General features: G+C 34.8%; 2 protein-coding genes and 1 long non-coding RNA gene across 4 annotated transcripts; 2 read left to right on the top strand and 1 right to left on the bottom strand.

Moving 5' to 3' along the window:
• Positions 1-527: 527 nt before the first annotated feature.
• Positions 528-1157, top strand: LOC149787084 (uncharacterized). Its single transcript, XR_016425084.1, has 2 exons — positions 528-812; positions 922-1157. It is a non-coding gene; the product is annotated as an uncharacterized LOC149787084 (long non-coding RNA).
• Positions 937-3823, top strand: LOC149787083 (P2X purinoceptor 7-like). The gene is made up of 3 exons (XM_089976039.1): positions 937-964; positions 1056-1132; positions 1484-3823. The coding sequence occupies exons 1-3, from the start codon at positions 937-939 to the stop codon at positions 1691-1693; spliced, it is 315 nt and encodes a 104-aa protein (XP_089832165.1). The 3' UTR covers positions 1694-3823.
• Positions 3824-3970: 147 nt separating this feature from the next.
• On the bottom strand, positions 3971-12126 carry LOC149787082 (uncharacterized). Of its 2 annotated transcripts, XM_089977606.1 has the most exons (4): positions 11948-12126; positions 11351-11514; positions 8339-8425; positions 3971-7161 (listed from the first exon to the last, which is right to left on the bottom strand). In XM_089977606.1, exons 2-4 carry the CDS (start codon positions 11443-11445, stop codon positions 7005-7007), a joined length of 339 nt encoding a protein of 112 aa, XP_089833732.1. In that variant the 5' UTR covers positions 11446-11514; positions 11948-12126; the 3' UTR covers positions 3971-7004. The 2 variants fall into 2 exon arrangements, with proteins under 2 accessions (XP_089833732.1, XP_089833734.1); XM_089977608.1 differs by lacking the exons at positions 8339-8425; positions 11351-11514; positions 11948-12126 and adding an exon at positions 7260-7760.
• Between the last annotated feature and the right edge of the window lie 6757 nt (positions 12127-18883).

Genomic DNA, 18883 nt, shown 5'->3' with positions numbered 1-18883 from the left:
TACAAGAAGTAGGCAAAAAAGGCAATATGATGGAGTATCATGACGATAAGGGGTTCCTTTAAGGGGCAATTCTTATAATTTCCATTCCGAATTACTTGTGTTTGTGAGATTGTGTGTTACGTTGCAAGATAAACTAAATAAAAATATGACAATTCGTATCATTGCAGTCAGAACCGCTTTTAAAAGATCTTGCTAAAGTCGCCTCTTTGGCTCAGAATGAAGTTAAGTGTCTTGTAAATTTGCATCTCCACCTCAGGCTTAAGTATCCGATACTTGATGTGATTTGCGTATTTGTTTTTGCACTTCAGTAATAATAATAATAATAATAATAGTGTTGTGGGCAAGCTCCATTCTAAATAAATATCCATTTCATGGCTTTGTCAGTTAAAAAAATGTGGTACATTGTTATGTGATAGAAGTATTAGCTTCTACAAAAGTGCAATTAAAAATAAAAATTAATAATCCCCCCATATTACAATTGAAAAACTTGTAATTTTTCTGCCTTTTATCACATATGATTTAATTCTAGGTTTCTGATAACACGAAGTGAATCAGGATCTCAGACATCATCACTTCATAACAGTACTGACAGCCCAGACCAACATCAAGTAAGAGATGTTTGAAGAGGTATTAGAGGAAGGGAGTCTACTAGAACGGGTACAGAAAGTGAGTCTAGTAGAAGTACAGGAAGGGAGTCAGGTAGGGGCAGCAGAAGAGTTACAAGGCAAAAGAGAGGAAGAGGAAATCAAGGACCATCACTTAGCAGGACAAAAGTGGCTACTACAGCTGAAGCCAGGGATCATCAGTTGTAGGTAAACATGATTTTTGTTACCCATTACAGTTAGCTTTTGTATTAAGACTTGTACATTTATGATTCATTTTTTGTCAGTATTTTTTAATTGTTGAATTCATTTCTTATAGGAACACATAGCCAAAATGACAAAGGAAGGAAAAGAAACTTTATGCTCGAATATGCCAAAAACACCACAATATAGTCTTTGAAGTGATAAATGGCTCATCAACAGAGCAACAATGATACCATCCAAGACCAAGAGGCGAATCACCCGGTTGGTGCATATGTAGTAACTGCTGTGAAATGCCAACTGATGATGAAAAGCAGTGCTGCAAACAAATAATGCCAAACTGATATTCAAGGCTTCCTGTAAGTAATATTTTGGTAAATTGTCTTTGCAGTTCTACTTTCCACAAGTCTCATGACTATAATCAGACTCAATTGCCCATCCAGAGTTAATATGTTTGTTATTTATAATTTACTATTAGTGAATTAAGCAGCTGAATGAACCACTTGTTTATCATTATATGTTTGCTTCATTACATAACGGAAGAATCATTATTTTCCGACAGAACATTTAATGCTTTTATATTTTTAGAATATTTTATACTGACAATTTTCTAAAATTTTGCAGGACTTCAACCTGGTTATTTTAGACGAAGTCATGCTCCTTGTTGCACAGAGGTATAGGCAATTTTGTTCTGGCAGCAGAAGAAGATAATGATTACAGCTGGGGGGGAAAGGCATGCTGCTTATAGGCAGTTTATTTTATGGACTTACGGATACCTTCGTGCTGGCAACAGACGTGTCATTCCAAGCTGCCGTGTATGGCGTATAAGGGATAAATACCCAGATTGTTTTGGCCAGTACTGTGGCGTTACTCAAGGAAGACTTGGGTGATCTTTCCAGTGATGTGATGTATGAATAATAGAATCTATATTGGGGTTTGCACCAAGACAAGAAAATCCCAATCAAAAATTGGGATTTCATTGTCTTGGTACAAACACTGACTTAGATTATTTTTCTCACCCAATTTTTCCAATTAAAAGAACCCTGCAGGTTTGTAATATAGTTAGCAGATTCAACACATATTAGACAAGTACTATTGTTGCCTCTCACTTTATATAAAGTCATCAGGTATTGTACTCTTGTATTAAAATAAGAATAATTACCTAAATATAATATAGCTTTCTATGCTGCTCTTAGAAAAAGGAAATAAAGAAAAGAGTTATACTTGTTACATGTTGGAAGTACTGCACAATAAGCATCAGGAACAATGTGCTATTGTGTATAAATACAGCACATTGATACAAATATATGAATGAGGGCAATTGGATGACCTGTCAACACTAGTTACTCAAATTCATGCATTAGAAAATAGAAAAATAAAAACATTTGATATTATTGCTGTATTAGGTCTCACTGGATAGTTTCATATTTTGACACCTTCCTAATTTTTAAGGTAGAAGGCATGAACCTAATCATCACATGCATATCATTTATAAATTCACACAAGCTAAATCTGTAATGTGGTTGAGATTTATTTTAAGTTAGGCTTGGAAATGGGTTGGCTTGTTGCTGACTGCCTATCACAGACGAGCATTGGAGATCAAATGCGTAACTTGGGCTGCAAATGACCAGCCGATTTGGCTTACGTATTTACATGTGTCTGCTACAGAGGTAAATATGTAAAAATCTAAATGGTTGAGGGGTGATGAAAAGTATGCTAATTTCTTATAGTACTATTGAATTTGATTCATGCATAAGGCACATACTGATTCTTTTAGCCGCCTTGTCACAGGAACATATTCAAAATAGGGGTTGGTGGCAGTGTTAGTTCAGTATAAAAGCCACCAGTTGCAATAGGAATTAACCTGATTGCCTCAGTCAAAATCTCACATGTATGCTTTCTACAAAAATCATTAGTTTGTTTTTATTTGTATCTTCAGTGTAAAATTATTCTCATTTTTCTGCAATATGTCCTTGTCGGATGAAAATTCACCAGATAAACTGTCCAGTGAGACCTTATGACATTTAATTGAAGGATGTCCTTTAAAAGTAATAATTAATTAATTAATAGCTTATATACTTCTAACTTTTAACTTTCATCAATTTGGAAAACATTCTGTGGTATGCAGCAGCATGATACCGTGCAGTACAATGCTTGGTGCACAGTTCTAAATAGGTATGTAATGACTTCGAGGAGATTTTGAATTGATGATTTACTTAGAAATTTATATTTTCTGTCCTGCAAAAGTGGCAAGTATAGCTATTACTAATGTAGTGGTATGCTACATAGAAATCTTGTGAAATAGCGAGTGCACAAGTTTTCATTTGCAATCTCAGATGGGGCAGATTCAGATGTTTGAAAAGTTTTGAAGAGAAACAAAAACAAGTTTGACATAACACATTTCTGGTTGTTGCTGGCTTTGCAGTAGTTCTTGAGAGAATTTGGTTTGTTTTAACAAGTGATATGTATTGCCTGTGGGTCAGCAGTTCTGCCAAATAGATCAACCTCTTGTATGTGTATCTGTGTCAAAATATTTTGTATGGTGTGTTAACAAAGTTGGAGAAACTAAGTTAATTTATGAACAAAGTTCTTGGAGTATATATATATATATATATATATATATATATATATATATATATATATATATATATCTGTGTGTGTGTGTGTGTGTATACACACTCCATCTGTCAAAGCAGAAGACAACAGGGGTCTTTCTTTTTAAAAGTAGACAGCCAGGCTGAGATAAGAAAAGCAACATTAGTAAAACTCCTAGATTTCTTGGTCACATGGGTGAGAAATTCTGTTATTAGGCATACATCTTAATTTTTACTTGAATACTTGTCCTTAAATATATTAGACATATAGTACCTGATTTTAGATATTAATTTCTTGGTAGGATTCTCTTTCTTAGGAACTCGTGATTTTATTTTAAGTCGTATAAAGCATTTCTTTTGTATTATGCAATTTTTATTTTGCATGAGCAAGTTTTGTTAACATTTTATTAACTACATATCTGCCAAAGAATGATTATATGTATGGCTCTGTTTTAAAAGCAACTGTGAGGAGACCATTTACTGGTATTATACAGAAAATTTATTTAAAAACTAGGAAGAATTAAAGTTGACTAGCATTGTCTTGGGATGCAAAGGATGTAAGGCACAACAGTAGATGGTGAACATGATTGTATTCTTGCATATACACATCAAGTCAAATGATAAATAATGCATATTCATGCTGAGTTGCGAAAGGAAAACTTATTGGTAGTGTTTCATGAATACAGATCGGTGTGTAAATATCAACAGAACTACAAACACTATGATACTATTCTATCAAGCATAATACTGCTCGTTAACTATGGCAGTTCAATAGAAACAAAATGGCTCTGGAACCTTCCGATACATTTATAAGACTAAAATACTAGTTCATCAAAAGCGACCTCGAATGCTATATCCCATATATGCATCAAATGCCATCTGATTACAACTAAAACAAACATACTTGACACCAATTAAAGTATCAAATTTTCATTTCTTTCAAATGTGTTCATTCACCACAGAAATAATAATACCATTTATATGAAAACCCTAATGAATGTACACAACTTCATACACTGTAAAACTAACTGTTATATATTATGAATTTACTAAACTTATATAATTACAAATGTGCACGTGCAGACATAACTTTAATTCAAGAGTATAGTCAGGTATCAAGAACTGATACATATCATCTAAGAATAATTTTGGCATTCAAAGAAAACTCTTTCTCACTCCACATTATAACTGTTGCTACTACATTATATAATTCTCAGAAGTTTGTTTCAAATGTATAGATGGACCTATCTGCTGAAGTCACTGTCATTGCATCCAGAAGTGACTTGTCCATTAATCTCCATCTTGACATTAATGGAGAGTTATTTTGCACAGTTTATGCCTTGTTCCAGAAAAGTCATAAAACTGACGTTTATATGAGGAACTAGTCTACCATTACTATAACAGATTGATTACAGACATCCCAGTCCAAAATACTAGCCATTACATTGATGTTTTATTATCCTGTGTTGGTATATATGCTTTTGACTAAAGTGATTACCATTTGCTCAATGACAAACTTTAGTACATCACCTAAACAAACTACTACACAGAAACAGATATTGTACTTAAGCCCACCCCCATGTGCTTTTCAGATTGCATTTGTTTTAATATTAGGGTAGCTAGGTACTGATATATATATATATATATATATATATATATATATATATATATATATATATATATATATATATATGTAATTATGCACAACAAATTTACTTGAAGGAGTCAGTGGTCACAAAATTGTTTGTCAGTATACCATATTTACCAAATATATAACCTGTTATGAGTATATGAGTAATGTGGATTTTATATATATATATATATATATATATATATATATATATATATATATATATATATATATATATATATATATATATATATATATATAACTTATTGTGATTGAATGTAACGTATTGTGATTGTTTGAATATAACTTATTGTGATTGTTTGAATGTGGTTATCTTTCTAATGTAAACCTAATACTATTGATCACTGTTAGTGCACGCATGCAGCACAAACCAACATTATTGTGATAGGCAAAGGACATTAGAGTTTCAGTTCATTATCAGTCAAATGTCATGTACATAATGAAAGAGGGATACATGTTATCTTCATGAAGTGGCATTAAATTGAATTTCGATATTAGTTATTATTCAGGATGATATATATTTCTGGCCAGCATTCAGTACATGTTGATACATCACATTTTGTATATTAAATTTTTTTTATCATAATTTATATTTGTTGTTCATCAAGAAAATAAACATGCACATACATTTGGGTCATTTCATTATATCTGAGTAATTAAGCAAAAGCTAACTTATTCATCAGCGCAGTAATCTGTAAATGTGAATATGTGACGACTTCTACAATTTTTATTTTATTTTCTTTAAGAAATTCAACCCTTTTACAAAGCATGCCTTTTCTTAGTTTGTGCTTTTCCTGTCTGTCATTCTTTTGTCCATTGTTATGATGCACAAAATTTTCTAGCTGGAATTTTCCAAGAATATGTATGTGCAATACTGGGCTGAATGTCCAGGGCTGTCCATTCTACCATCCCCATAATACAGGATGCAGTTCGAATTAGCCCTAAGTTTCATATAATCATTTGTAATAAATAATAATAATAGCTATCTTATAATAACAACTGCCATGTTGTTTTTGAGTAACCAATCATCAGAGTTGGGATTTAGCATGAAATTAATGACTAAATGCTGAAATTCAGCTTTCCCCACCTAAATTTCATTTTCCCACCTAGATTTCAAAATACGCTTACAAGACGAATGATCAAATTTCAAATTAAAGGTGTTTTCATGATATTTGGAATTTTAAAGGACATGTATATCTTGGATATAGGTATAGGTTTCAGATAACTTTGAGGTTTAGCTATATTAACTGAAATTTGACTTACCAAGAATTACAACTTCCTTTCCATGTAATGATTGTAATGTGTGTTCCTGATGGTCAATCCAATACTGGTCAGTGGATGGAATTAAATATGTCCTTTGAATTTTATGACATGTCAAAACTTAAAATAGGTAGCTTCAGAAATTTTAAAAACATGACAATATTCTGAAAGGTACTGCCAGACATTGATTAGTATGGCAGATGCCAAAAGTAAATCACCACCATGTAGTTGCCTATTCAGCAGAGGCTGTGAATACCATTTCTTGACACAAGTCCATTTACACAAACCTTTAGATACATATAACACCTGATTTATTTTACATACCATAAAGAGTTCTTTTTTATATTTAGTGTGACAGTTTTATGTAATAAATAGGGACTTCTACCTATCTATGTTTATTTTTATTCTGCCATTTACTAAATGTGAACCCACTGACATTAACAGCTAACATATATGTATATACCAGTAAAGTATGCATAAACAAGTCTAACAATTCAGGAACATTAGTTTATACCTTAACTGATATGATGACAAAATGTATAGTAATATAATGTGAGTAACATCCTCCAGTTTGCAAACTCTGATACATTTCAGAGCACATCTAACAGTTTTGCTGGTGATGGAGTAAATGTATCTTTGTAAAAGTAAAAGAAATATTGATAAATCTGATGAATCTTAGAAGTGCACTGTAATAAACTATAAAAGTACTGTCACCAACAAAGTTAAAGGTATTTTCACAGTATGAATACGCCAAATATCAGGTCCTTCTATTTCTGGTTGATCACTACCATCATCCTCATCATTTGTGTCGTCTTCTTCTTTAGCATCTTCCAAACAAATGTTACTGTCTGGTCTTGAAGATAAAAATGAAATATTTATGACAGTTACATACATGATAACATTTTAATCACAAAAAATTCTTAATTGAAAAGATACTAAAATTTTCATTACCTGAATGAAAGATATAAACTTGGCTTATAATCTTCATCTGACATATGGTCATCTGCTTCAAAGTTACTCTCAGAAACTTCCATTGTAAGACCAGAAAAAAACATAATAATATTCATTCCCCTCTCTCATACCAAGCTTTTAAATTTTGGTAGGTTGGTAGGAAATTTTTAGAAATTTGTGTGTGTGTGGGAAAGCGCATTAGGTATGTGAAAGTTGTTACTTTCAAAAGAAAAAGTATGATTAAAAAAAATAAGAAAAATATAATTTTGAGTCAGTGGCTGTTTAGATCAGTTGGACAGGTAAGTGAGAAAAAAGAATTCTTCAGAGGCCATCTATTTAGTATGTACGCAAAAATCTGGCAAAGCTTGGCCCCTTCCCCCCATCCCTGTACACATGCATACCTTTTCACACACACCCCACCTGCGTATGTACGCTTGCCGCACTACCACCAACCAAATTCTATAGAACGGCCTATATTTAATCCATGCAGAAATGATCAAGGATTAATAATTTTAATGTGTTTAACAAAACAGATAGTCCACTGACGTTGAATGTCTGGCTGCATGAAAGAAATAAGCTGCATAACTTTAACAAGTTTGTCTAGTGTCCGCCATAATTAAAAGCACTGACTGAACCCTGTCAAACAGGTTCTATATTAAGACAAATTGTTATCGAGGTCCCCCCCCCCCGTTTCCTATGCATATGTACCTATCTGTAGACCCCCCCATGTGTATGTACTAAATGGATGGCCCCTATCTATGGCCTTAGTGTGGTTTGTGTATATGCTACAATGTATTCATTTCCTTCCTATGACAGCCATCTTCGTGATTTCAATTATGCATCTATACTATATTTAAGATATATTGCAATTACACATTTGTAACTTCTAGAGAAAAGAAAGCTTTTGTAGGAGCAACTTTCTCATTCATACACAAATACCATCCACTTTATATATATATCATTGTTTTTAGTTAGGTTACATATATCATGCATGTATCACAATGGTTGTTTTTTTAGTTTACTACACAAATACTCTCCTTTTATGTATGTATCACAATTATTGTTGTTAGTATATTTACTTAAATGGGTTGATAAAACTTGTAGACTTTCCCATCATAACACTTTCCTTCTCCTGTAATTCTTCAACTCCAGACAAGGCTGAATCCCTAGAAACAAAATTTTGAAATTAATAATAATAATAATAATCAGGACTTTGTATAGCGCCTAATCTTTAGAAGCTCTAAGCGCTTTACAACATTAGACAACACCTATAAGATATATAAAAAACATATTATATGATTACAAAAACAAACACCATGAAATTAGAAAACAAAAACCATGCTAAGAATATTTAAGGTAGGAAACATTTTTAGGTGTTAAGTTTGTTCTTGCAGTCGAAATAAGTGAGTTTTGAGAGCACTCTTGAATGGGATCACTGTTTCTTTGTGTCTAAGTTCAGTGGTCAATTCATTCCACTTTGCTGAGCCCTGGTATGCAAAAGAACGCTGTCCGTATGAGTATGTTTTCATAGTGGGATTAATGAGTATACGATTGTCAGAAGAGGAGCGTAAGTATCTTGCTGGTGTATACACATAGGTGAGGTTGGATAGGTATGTTGGACTAGAGTCCGACAGTGAAATGTAGCACAGAGAACAAAGTTTGTGTTCGATTCTGGATCGAATGGATAGCCAGTATAGGGTACAGAGCAGCGGGAAGGCATGATATGATCATGGTACTCTAAGCATGATCCGAGCAGTTGTGTTTTGAAGTTTCTGGAGCATATATTGAGATGAACCAGACAGAGTTGAGTTACAATAGTCCAGTCTTGAAAGTACTAATGAACACACAAGTGTTTTAGTGGCATCAACTGAAAGATATTTGCGAATTGAGCTGATGCGTCTCAGCTCAAGATATGCAGCCTTGCATATGTTCATGACATGTTGGTGCAATGTGAGAGTACTGTCCAGAGTAACACCAAGGTTTCGTACTGATTGTGTGAATTTAATGCTGGTGTTGCTGATATTTATTGTTTGAGGTAAAGGATGTGAATGAGAAAGTCTTTTCGCAGTGATCAGAATGGCCTCAGTTTTATCATCATTCATCTGCAGCTTGTTACATGTCATCCATGATTTCACATCAGAAATGCACCTCTCTACACCTTGGACGGTAGAATCAACTTAAAGTTGGGTGGCTAGATTTGTATATTTGGGTGTCATCGTCGTACAATTGGTGAGACACTGGATGATGATCTATGACACTTGAGTGCGACTGAGTCTATAGAATGAATAGAACAGGTCCAAGAACAGACCCCTGTGGAACACCACAAAATAGATCAACTGGGCTGGAGTGTATTCCATCTGCAGATACAACTTGTGTCCTGTTGACCAAGTAGGACTTGAACCACAGTAAATCTTTATCATGAATGTCAAATACATGCTGGAGATGGTAAAGTAATATATCATGGTCTGTTGTGTCAAATGCTGCAGACAATTCAAGGAGGGTGAGGACTGTAATCTTTCCGCTGCCCAACGCAGAGAGAATGTCATTAACCACTTATAGAAGAGTAGTTTCAGTACTGTGGCATGGGTGATATGCAGATTGTATGTTGCTAAAAAGACTGTTTGAATTCAGATGAGACAAACTGGGATAGAACAACCTTTTCTAAGATTTTTTATATCAATATGAGATTAGAAACTGGGCGGCAGTTCTTTAAATCGCTATGGTCTAGTGTTGGTTTCTTCAGCAGAGGCTTTACAATGGCAGTTTTGAAAAATGATGGGAATTCCCTGGATGAGATAGAGGTATTAATAACATCAGTTAGTGAAGGCAATACTGAATCTAAGCACTCAAGTAGCAGTGATGTTGGAATTGGATCAAGTTCACATGACTTTGGTGCACACTTCATCAGGATTGTTTGTACGAAATCCATAGAGACAGGTTCAAATGCTGCTAATGGTTGTCGCTCAAATTCTGTATCCCAACTGTATGGTGACGACGAGTCAATTGAAATTGTGGTGTCAAGCTTATCTCTAATGGTTTGTAATTTGTCACGGAAGAAATTCGCAAACACGTCTGGAAGGTTGACTGGAGAGAAAGTAGTTGGAAGTGGCGTAGATTTGTTCCTTGACATTAGCTTGTTAGTAATCTCGAAGAGCTCTTTGCATCTGGAACTTTCCATGATCTTAGAAGTGTAGTGGGCTGATTTCGCTGCATGGACTATATTTATGACATTCTTCTTAGCGGCTTCATAGATTTGCTTATGAATAGTGAGTCTGGTGGAAAACCAAAACCTCTCAGCTTTAGGGTGGTCTCTTTTAGCAGTGCGAAGCTGGTCCGTAACACTGCTATACCATGGAGAACACTTTTGAATTGATACTCTGCACTTGGTAGCTGGGGCATGTTTGTCGAGCAATGAACACAGGCAGTTATCGAGTTGTTCTGCTGCAGGAGGTAAGCAAGTTGTTAGGTTTGCTTGGATATGTCGTGCATTAGTTTGGTTCTATTTATCATACGGAGGTTTGTCTTAGTAGCAGTTCATTCGACATGAACAAAGCATTATCATTTATCATGTTATTATGATGGGAATGAATGAGATATAATGCTTCAACAATTGATAATAATAATAATAATAATAATAATAATAATAATAATAATAATCGTATTTGATTTACAGAGGGTGACTCATTTAGTTAAGGACTATTCTCCCTTGAGGCCCTATAACTAAAATACCCACTGCATGAGGAGGAACATTTGGTTATGAAGCAAATAACATTTGCAAAAAATGACACAAGGAACTATTCTATCTTTGCTTTAGTTACTTATGTACTCTCTTTTCCACAAATGATTCATGTTCTTTGTTATTTATGTTTACAAATGCCAGCAAATAATTAACAACAAAAATATTATTCTAAGTCATAGTCTAAGTATAAAATAATGTACCATATTTCTTTTACATGTATAATCTTTACCAACTGCAAACTATTTCACAAATATAGAATGATAAATTTCCATGCAGTAAATAAATTACTTAGATATGCATTTTTAAACAAGTAAATATACATAAAACTTAAATAAAATGTAGCAATACTTACACAGGTGCCAGATCTAATTTTGATGTGGTTATATCAGACACAGCAGGAATCGGTATCCGATGAACTATTGGCCCTGGTGTAGAAACTGTGACCATGTCTTCTGTGACATTACTCTGTTTCTGATGAATCTTACCGTTTTTCTTGCACTGCCATTCAATTCATAACTAATGTACCCAGGAAAAATAAATGTTTCATTAGACACAATTATGCTATATACTTTACACAAATGTGCATGCATAAAATGTTCTCAACTGTATTGCATTACTTTCCTTTACAATCATTACCATTTGCATTGTATATTTAAAAAAAAATAATAACCCCCCCCCCTCTAAATAACGTTTTATGGTTGCTGCGAAAATGAAGCTGATCCTTAATTCCCCTTTTGGTAGCCTCAAAAACAGCAGCAGTACATGTTATGATTTACACGTGTGTCAAGCGATATGCTCTGTACAGGGCTGAAACATTTTATTGCAAGATAAATAGAATAATGTCAGTTTATATAAAACATGTTAATTTAAAAGCTATGATAAAGAATTAACTATAAGAAATAAATGGCGGTATTACAAATTGGCTGTTCATTGCAAAATTGTGACTCACCTATTCAGCAAGAATTTGGCGACCTCTCGATTATTTTTCAGGCTTAAAGTGGACTTCATTTCATTCCATCGTTCATGCTGGTCACCAATACATATGCGCGTGTTGCCATAATTTTTCCAGCGAGCTTTTTTCTATTCTTTTCCCTTTCAGAATCCGTAAGATTTCGCTTTCTACCGACTTTCGATCTAATTGATTCCTCCATGTTTTTTGCAAACACGCGTTTGCACATGGCTGCAATTTTTAATCTTCGGGAGAGGTCAACTAAGAGGTTACATGAATATAGGCGTGGCAAACAGCGAGTTTTTGTCTGCCAGACAAAAATGAAGAATCGCGTTTTTTATCACAAAATTTCCGATACTAGCCTGATTTCGGCCTTGGTAAGAACACGAATCATAATTATTAGTCTAAATAAGTTATTATGAACTGAAAAAAGAACTATATAAGTTTTTTCGTTTTTACTTAGGTTGTATGCCTTTAACCTTCCGTTCAAACTACGCAAGAGTGTTACCGCAAAATATATTTGATTTTGACAGACTGATGGCTTGACCGGTTGAATATAAATACAGTTGTTTAATTTGTGATTACAGTTGAAAATAATACCGACATTGATGAATAGAAAGGATCATATTATTACCATCAAGCTGTATTTCGTTTCGTCGGGATGTTTTAGAAAAAAGAATTATATACAGATGGGTTTTCGCAAGTATTACTTTAAAGAACAAGTTTGATGTATAATATTAAGAACATATCACAAGTACAGGCATTTGTGTCAAAAACAATAATGCTGCCACTGCTTCTAAGGAATTATATACAACAATGAGCGCCTAAGCTGACAAATATGCATTGCATGTGTTGCATTATTGCTATTTACTCATTAGTTATTATAATAAAGATCTTGATTCCAGTTTCATTATAATCGGCCCACAAATCAAACATTTACGTTAGACTTAGGAGTTACTCCAGCTGTATTTTTGATGATTATCGTCACCGCTGCCATATATATATATATATATATATATATATATATATATATATATATATATATATATATAATACATGCAATTATAAAGCATAACAAAACTGTAGAAATGGAACATCTTAGATTCGAACATAACACAATGAAAACCGGAACGATTACGCAAAATACGATCTTTTCCTTGCCTGTTGTACATTGAGGTCTCCAAAGCTTTTGTGTTTCCCAAGGCTAGCTTTATCTTGATTTACCAAATGAAGTGCTCGAGTAGCACAAAAACTATTACTATATATTTAACAAAAATATCAGTTTTAGCATATACGTATTCGGCTTTTTTAAGCAAAGCAAAGAAAGAATGAAAATGATTTAAATACAATGACGTATTGTATCAAAAATACTCGTTATTAAAGAGGAAAAGGCCTTAGGCTTTTATATCATTATCAACAGATTTGCTGATTTATTAACTTCTTTACAAACGTCCTTTGAGTTATTCATGCACATGGTTCATAGTATCGCCATTGGGGCATAAATAGGGCATGGGTGGAATGTTTTATTACCATGTAAGAATGGAAGCTTAAAATTAAGAGTTAGTAAAGCAGTATGAGAGGGTGAGCAGCAAAAATGGCGGAAAGAAGGGGTTGAAATAATCAGCAGACAAAATACATGGAACTATTGGAATGACTAATGAGCAGTAACATAAACTATATGTGACACATTATTACGTTATTTATGTAACATAACATGTAAATAGTTTTATTTGATATGAGTAACATGTGGTGGGGGAAAAAGAGTGGGTGAAAATGACTTTAAAAAAATATCCAGGGGAAAGTTTGAGTAACCAGTTCATGGGGTACTACTTGCTCAACGAGTCTGCACTTACATGGTCAACTGAGTCGTTATCTGATCAATTGTTTTATTGTTTTCTTATGTATCTCTCAATGTAATCCTCAGCGTTTTTTTATTTTCACATCCTCAGACACATTTGTTATCTCGGAGTGTCTTTTCAACGAACGATACTTTCTTCCACCACAAGCCACACATAACTGTATTTTTGCCTTACCACCAGCTCCACAATTTAGACATGGTTTTGGGCATTGACGTCAAGTTGGTTACTTATTCCTTATTCCTTATTCCCGATTCAATAAGGAATAAGTAACCAGTTACCGATTGAATAAGGAATAAGGAACCAGTTACTTATTCCCGATTCAACTATTTATAAATACATTTGGTTACTGATTCCTTATTCACATCCAGCTGGGTATTCATTGTTTTTTTTATAGTTCCATAACTAATTGGATATAACTTCTTGAAGATTAAAAGCCCTTCAGGCATGCATTAGTGTTATTCTAACCCAGTTAGAGAAATAAGAGTGTTCTTTGGTGCCAGCTATATATAGCTGACTAGAGACAAATCGCGGACTATGTGGAGGAAGGGGTTAAGATATTGATAGGTATACATAAGTACTAATTTGAAATAGGATTAATTAGTTGTTTTAGATGTTGGGGTCGCGTCCTGTTTTGCATGGCGCGAAATATTAGTATTTGTGTTCGAAAGCTTACTAATGGCTCAAGTAAACGTGAAACTACAAAAAAACCATACAAGTGTGAAATTGGAGATTTCTCTTATGTGGTCATAATGTGCTTAGAGACGAATTATTTCAAGTATCTACGGGATTAGGAAGCCCTCAGTTGACATCGAATGTTATCTTGTAGTCCTTGGAACCGGGTAAACAAACATACGGGTAGGTGTATGAAACACGCTCTGCGTGAGGCAAATCTAATAATACTTAGTGCGAATTAAACCCGTACCTAAACGATTTCGATTGCAACTTCTGGTGAACAGTTTCTATTCAGGAATCTGTTCGAACATAAGCCAAAGTCATTGAAAGAATTTGTTTAACCTATTTCCAGAAATTGGAGCTACATAAAGGGGGTGGGTGGGTACTGCATAGGGTCGTCCATTAATTATGTCAACAAAATAGGGGGAGGGGTTTTGAAGAAGTTTGACAATTGTTGACATGGGGAAGGGGGGAATTCAAGATAAATTGACGTCAACAATGTTATTTTTTACAAAAAATCAGCCACTATGCCCATTATAACAACTGAGGAACATTTGGCTTCCCTATGGGAAGATGATAGAAGCTAGAATATAAACTCTCGATTTTTTCATGAATTCAAAGTGTTATAGTCAATTTGAAATCTGTTAAACAAGTAAAAAAAAATGTATTAAAATTTATTTGTAGACCTTTTAATTTCCATAATTCTATTTTTAGCATAAAAGCCAGCCGTATAAAATATTGTTAGTTTGTGTGTGGGGGGTAGACTTTTATTAGGGGGGTCACTGAAAGTTTGACAGTTGTTGACAAAGGGAGGGGGAGGGGGGGTAAAAAATTGCCTAAAAATTGTTGACATAATTAATGGACGTCCCCATATGCGGCAAGCATATACTATCTTAATTATACAAGTGGACCAATACGTTTCCTCTTGAAAGAGTTTTGACATGGACTTTTCACTGACATTTTGTCCAACCACGAAATAAGTCCTGATGAATCTAATCGTGAGGAATCAGCAAAAAAAGGGGACAACCTATGGGCACCGGGTATGAAAAAGACGCACAATCTGGATCGATTGAAAAGATTGTTATTATTGAACGCCTAACTAGAATATATCCATTTCAACGCCTCTCTGAGAATATCTAGTTAGGGATCTCTTCCAACTGTATGAAAAGTTTAAAGAAAATTCGTCGACCCGATTTTTGGAATCCGGAGATGAATATATGATAGTTGTAACAAAGTCCATTAGCAGATTACCTCTTCAGTCCATATCTGGTTCCTACAGTACACCAATAAAACGACATTGACATTTATTATTGTACAATAGATTCTAAAGAAAATTAGTCGAGACGATTTCAACGAATTCGTGGCTAAATAAAAGAGATCGAGGACAACACATGCGATCAGAATATTATACCTTACGTATATAGTTGGGGGGGCCTCTACGTCTCCTCTTTAGAGAGTTCTGACAATTGACCTTCCTTGATATTTTATCTCTGTGCGAGTCCATCCACGAAGGAAGTCCTGACGAATATCGTCGATAGGAAACAATGATGGGTACCAGGTATAAAAAAAACACTAAAATATTCATAGATTGTATCAAACATTTGCGTTAACTGAACCTCTACTAATAACATTTTGATTACAACGCCTCTTGGATATTATGTAAATAACAGAAAGAAAAAGTGGAAGAAAACACGTCGAGCCAATTTCGATAAATTCTATGCTAGATAAAGTTAGCACAACACATGATGTAAACCCTTTTATTACGCTTACATTTGAGCTAATACGTCTCCTCCAGATACAGTTTTTACACAGACCTATCCTTGATAATGTAATAAATTGAGCATCAACAATTTGCTCTAAATGTTAAGGATTTCATAGATTTAAGTGATCACATAGTTGATTTTGGGAAGTCGGTGTCCTCAGCACGACTAATTAGCCAATTGCTAGGGCAAAACATCACAGACTGCAGTGTTGATGAGATTCCAGGATGGATGGTTATATTTCAAAGTGAGTGCAGGCCAGAGTACCATAAGTGTCCCTGGAGATGAGTAGTCCCTATTAAAACCTAACCATATCTAACAATTATGTGAGTGCATGTTCAGTATTCGTGATGGATCACATTAAAATTGTGTAACAGAGTAATTCAGAGGGGACTGTTCCGTTGTCTGGAGACGTCTTGTGTTGATGTTAAAATGGTAGACATGGTGGAATGTTATAGGTGAAATGTGGCCTAAAGGTTTAATTTGATAGGCCTGAGGAGGTGCAGGTAAAATAGTACCCTGTCTAGGTGATAGAGTTGTATATTTTCATTGCGTGAAAAACTATCGACACTTTGCGGAAATGGAATCAGCAGCAACAGTGCAGCTGTGAAGTTCTCGCGAAAACAGCACAATAAGGGGCGCCATAGGGGGTACCAGGTATGAAAAACAAGCAAATATTAATAAACGGTATCAATAGTTTGTACTCATGGGAACCTTACTTAGAGAATTTTGATTTCAATGCCGCTTATACTGTTTCGAAATAAGGCCCTTTTCTAACAGCAGAACAAATTTAAAGAAAATTCGTCCAGCCGATTTCGAGAAACTCGCGACTAAATAAAGGAAGTCGAGCAGGTCACATGCCGTAAGATAATATACATGTGGGTCATTAGTCCCCTCTTTATAAGTCTTGACATGAACCCTCCATGGATATTTTATCTATAGGAGATAGAGTTCACCTACGAAGGAAGTCCTGACGAATTTCGTGCAGACGAAAGAGCACAATAAGGGGCGCCATAGGGGGTACCAGGTATGAAAAACAAGCAAATATTTATAAACGGTATCAATAGTTTGTACTCATGGGAACCTTACTTAGAGAATTTTGATTTCAATGCCGCTTATACTGTTTCGAAATAAGGCCCGTTTCTAACAGCAGAACAAATTTAAAGAAAATTTGTCCAGCCGATCTCGAGAAACTCGCGACTAAATAAAGGAAGTCGAGCAGGTCACATGCCGTAAGATAATATACATGTGGGTCATTAGTCCCCTCTTTATAAGTCTTGACATGAACCCTCCATGGATATTTTATCTCTAGGAGATAGAGTTCACCTACGAAGGAAGTCCTGACGAATTTCGTGCAGACGAAAGAGCACAATAAGGGGCGCCATAAGGGGTACCAGGTATGAAAAACAAGCAAATATTAATAAACGGTATCAATAGCTTGTACTCATGAGAACCTTACTTAGAGAATTTTGATTTCAATGCCGCTTATAATGTTTCGAAATAAGGCCCTTTTCTAACAGCAGAACAAATTTAAAGAAAATTCGTCCAGCCGATTTCGAGAAACTCGCGACTAAATAAAGGAAGTCGAGCAGGTCACATGCCGTAAGATAATATACATGTGGGCCATTAGTCCCCTCTTTATAAGTCTTGACATGAACCCTCCATGGATATTTTATCTCTAGGAGATAGAGTTCACCTACGAAGGAAGTCCTGACGAATTTCGTGCAGACGAAAGAGCACAATAAGGGGCGCCATAGGGGGTACCAGGTATGAAAAACAAGCAAATATTAATAAACGGTATCAATAGTTTGTACTCATGGGAACCTTACTTAGAGAATTTTGATTTCAATGCCGCTTATACTGTTTCGAAAAAAGGCCCTTTTCTAACAGCAGAACTAATTTAAAGAAAATTCGTCCAGCCGATTTCGAGAAACTCGCGACTAAATAAAGGAAGTCGAGCAGGTCACATGCCGTAAGATAATATACATGTGGGCCATTAGTCCCCTCTTTATAAGTCTTGACATGAACCCTCCATGGATATTTTATCTCTAGAAGATAGAGTCCACCTACGAAGGAAGTCCTGACGAATTTCGTGCAGACGAAAGAGCAGAATAAGGGGCGCCATAAGGGGTACCAGGTATGAAAAACAAGCAAATATTAATAAACGGTATCAATAGTTTGTACTCATGGGAACCTTACTTAGAGAATTTTGATTTCAATGCCGCTTATACCGTTTCGAAATAAGGCCCTTTTATAACAGCAGAACAAATTTAAAGAAAATTCGTCCAGTCGATTTCGAGAAACTCGCGACTAAATAAAGGAAGTCGAGCAGGTCACATGCCGTAAGATAATATACATGTGGGTCATTAGTCCCCTCTTTATAAGTCTTGACATGAACCCTCCATGGATATTTTATCTTTAGGAGATAGAGTTCACCTACGAAGGAAGTCCTGACGAATTTCGTGCAGACGAAAGAGCACAATAAGGGGCGCCATAGGGGGTACCAGGTATGAAAAACAAGCAAATATTAATAAACGGTATCAATAGTTTGTACTCATGGTAACCTTACTTAGAGAAATTTGATTTCAATGCCGCTTATACTGTTTCGAAATAAGGCCCTTTTACAACAGCAGAACAAATTTAAA

The sequence above is a fragment of the Sinohyriopsis cumingii genome, chromosome 12 (assembly GCF_028554795.1).
Source record: "Sinohyriopsis cumingii isolate HCF-2022 chromosome 12, ASM2855479v2, whole genome shotgun sequence".
Classification (NCBI taxonomy): domain Eukaryota; kingdom Metazoa; phylum Mollusca; class Bivalvia; order Unionida; family Unionidae; genus Sinohyriopsis; species Sinohyriopsis cumingii.
The sequence above is the reverse complement of the archived record's forward strand: the minus strand, read 5'-3'. Positions and strand labels throughout refer to the sequence as shown.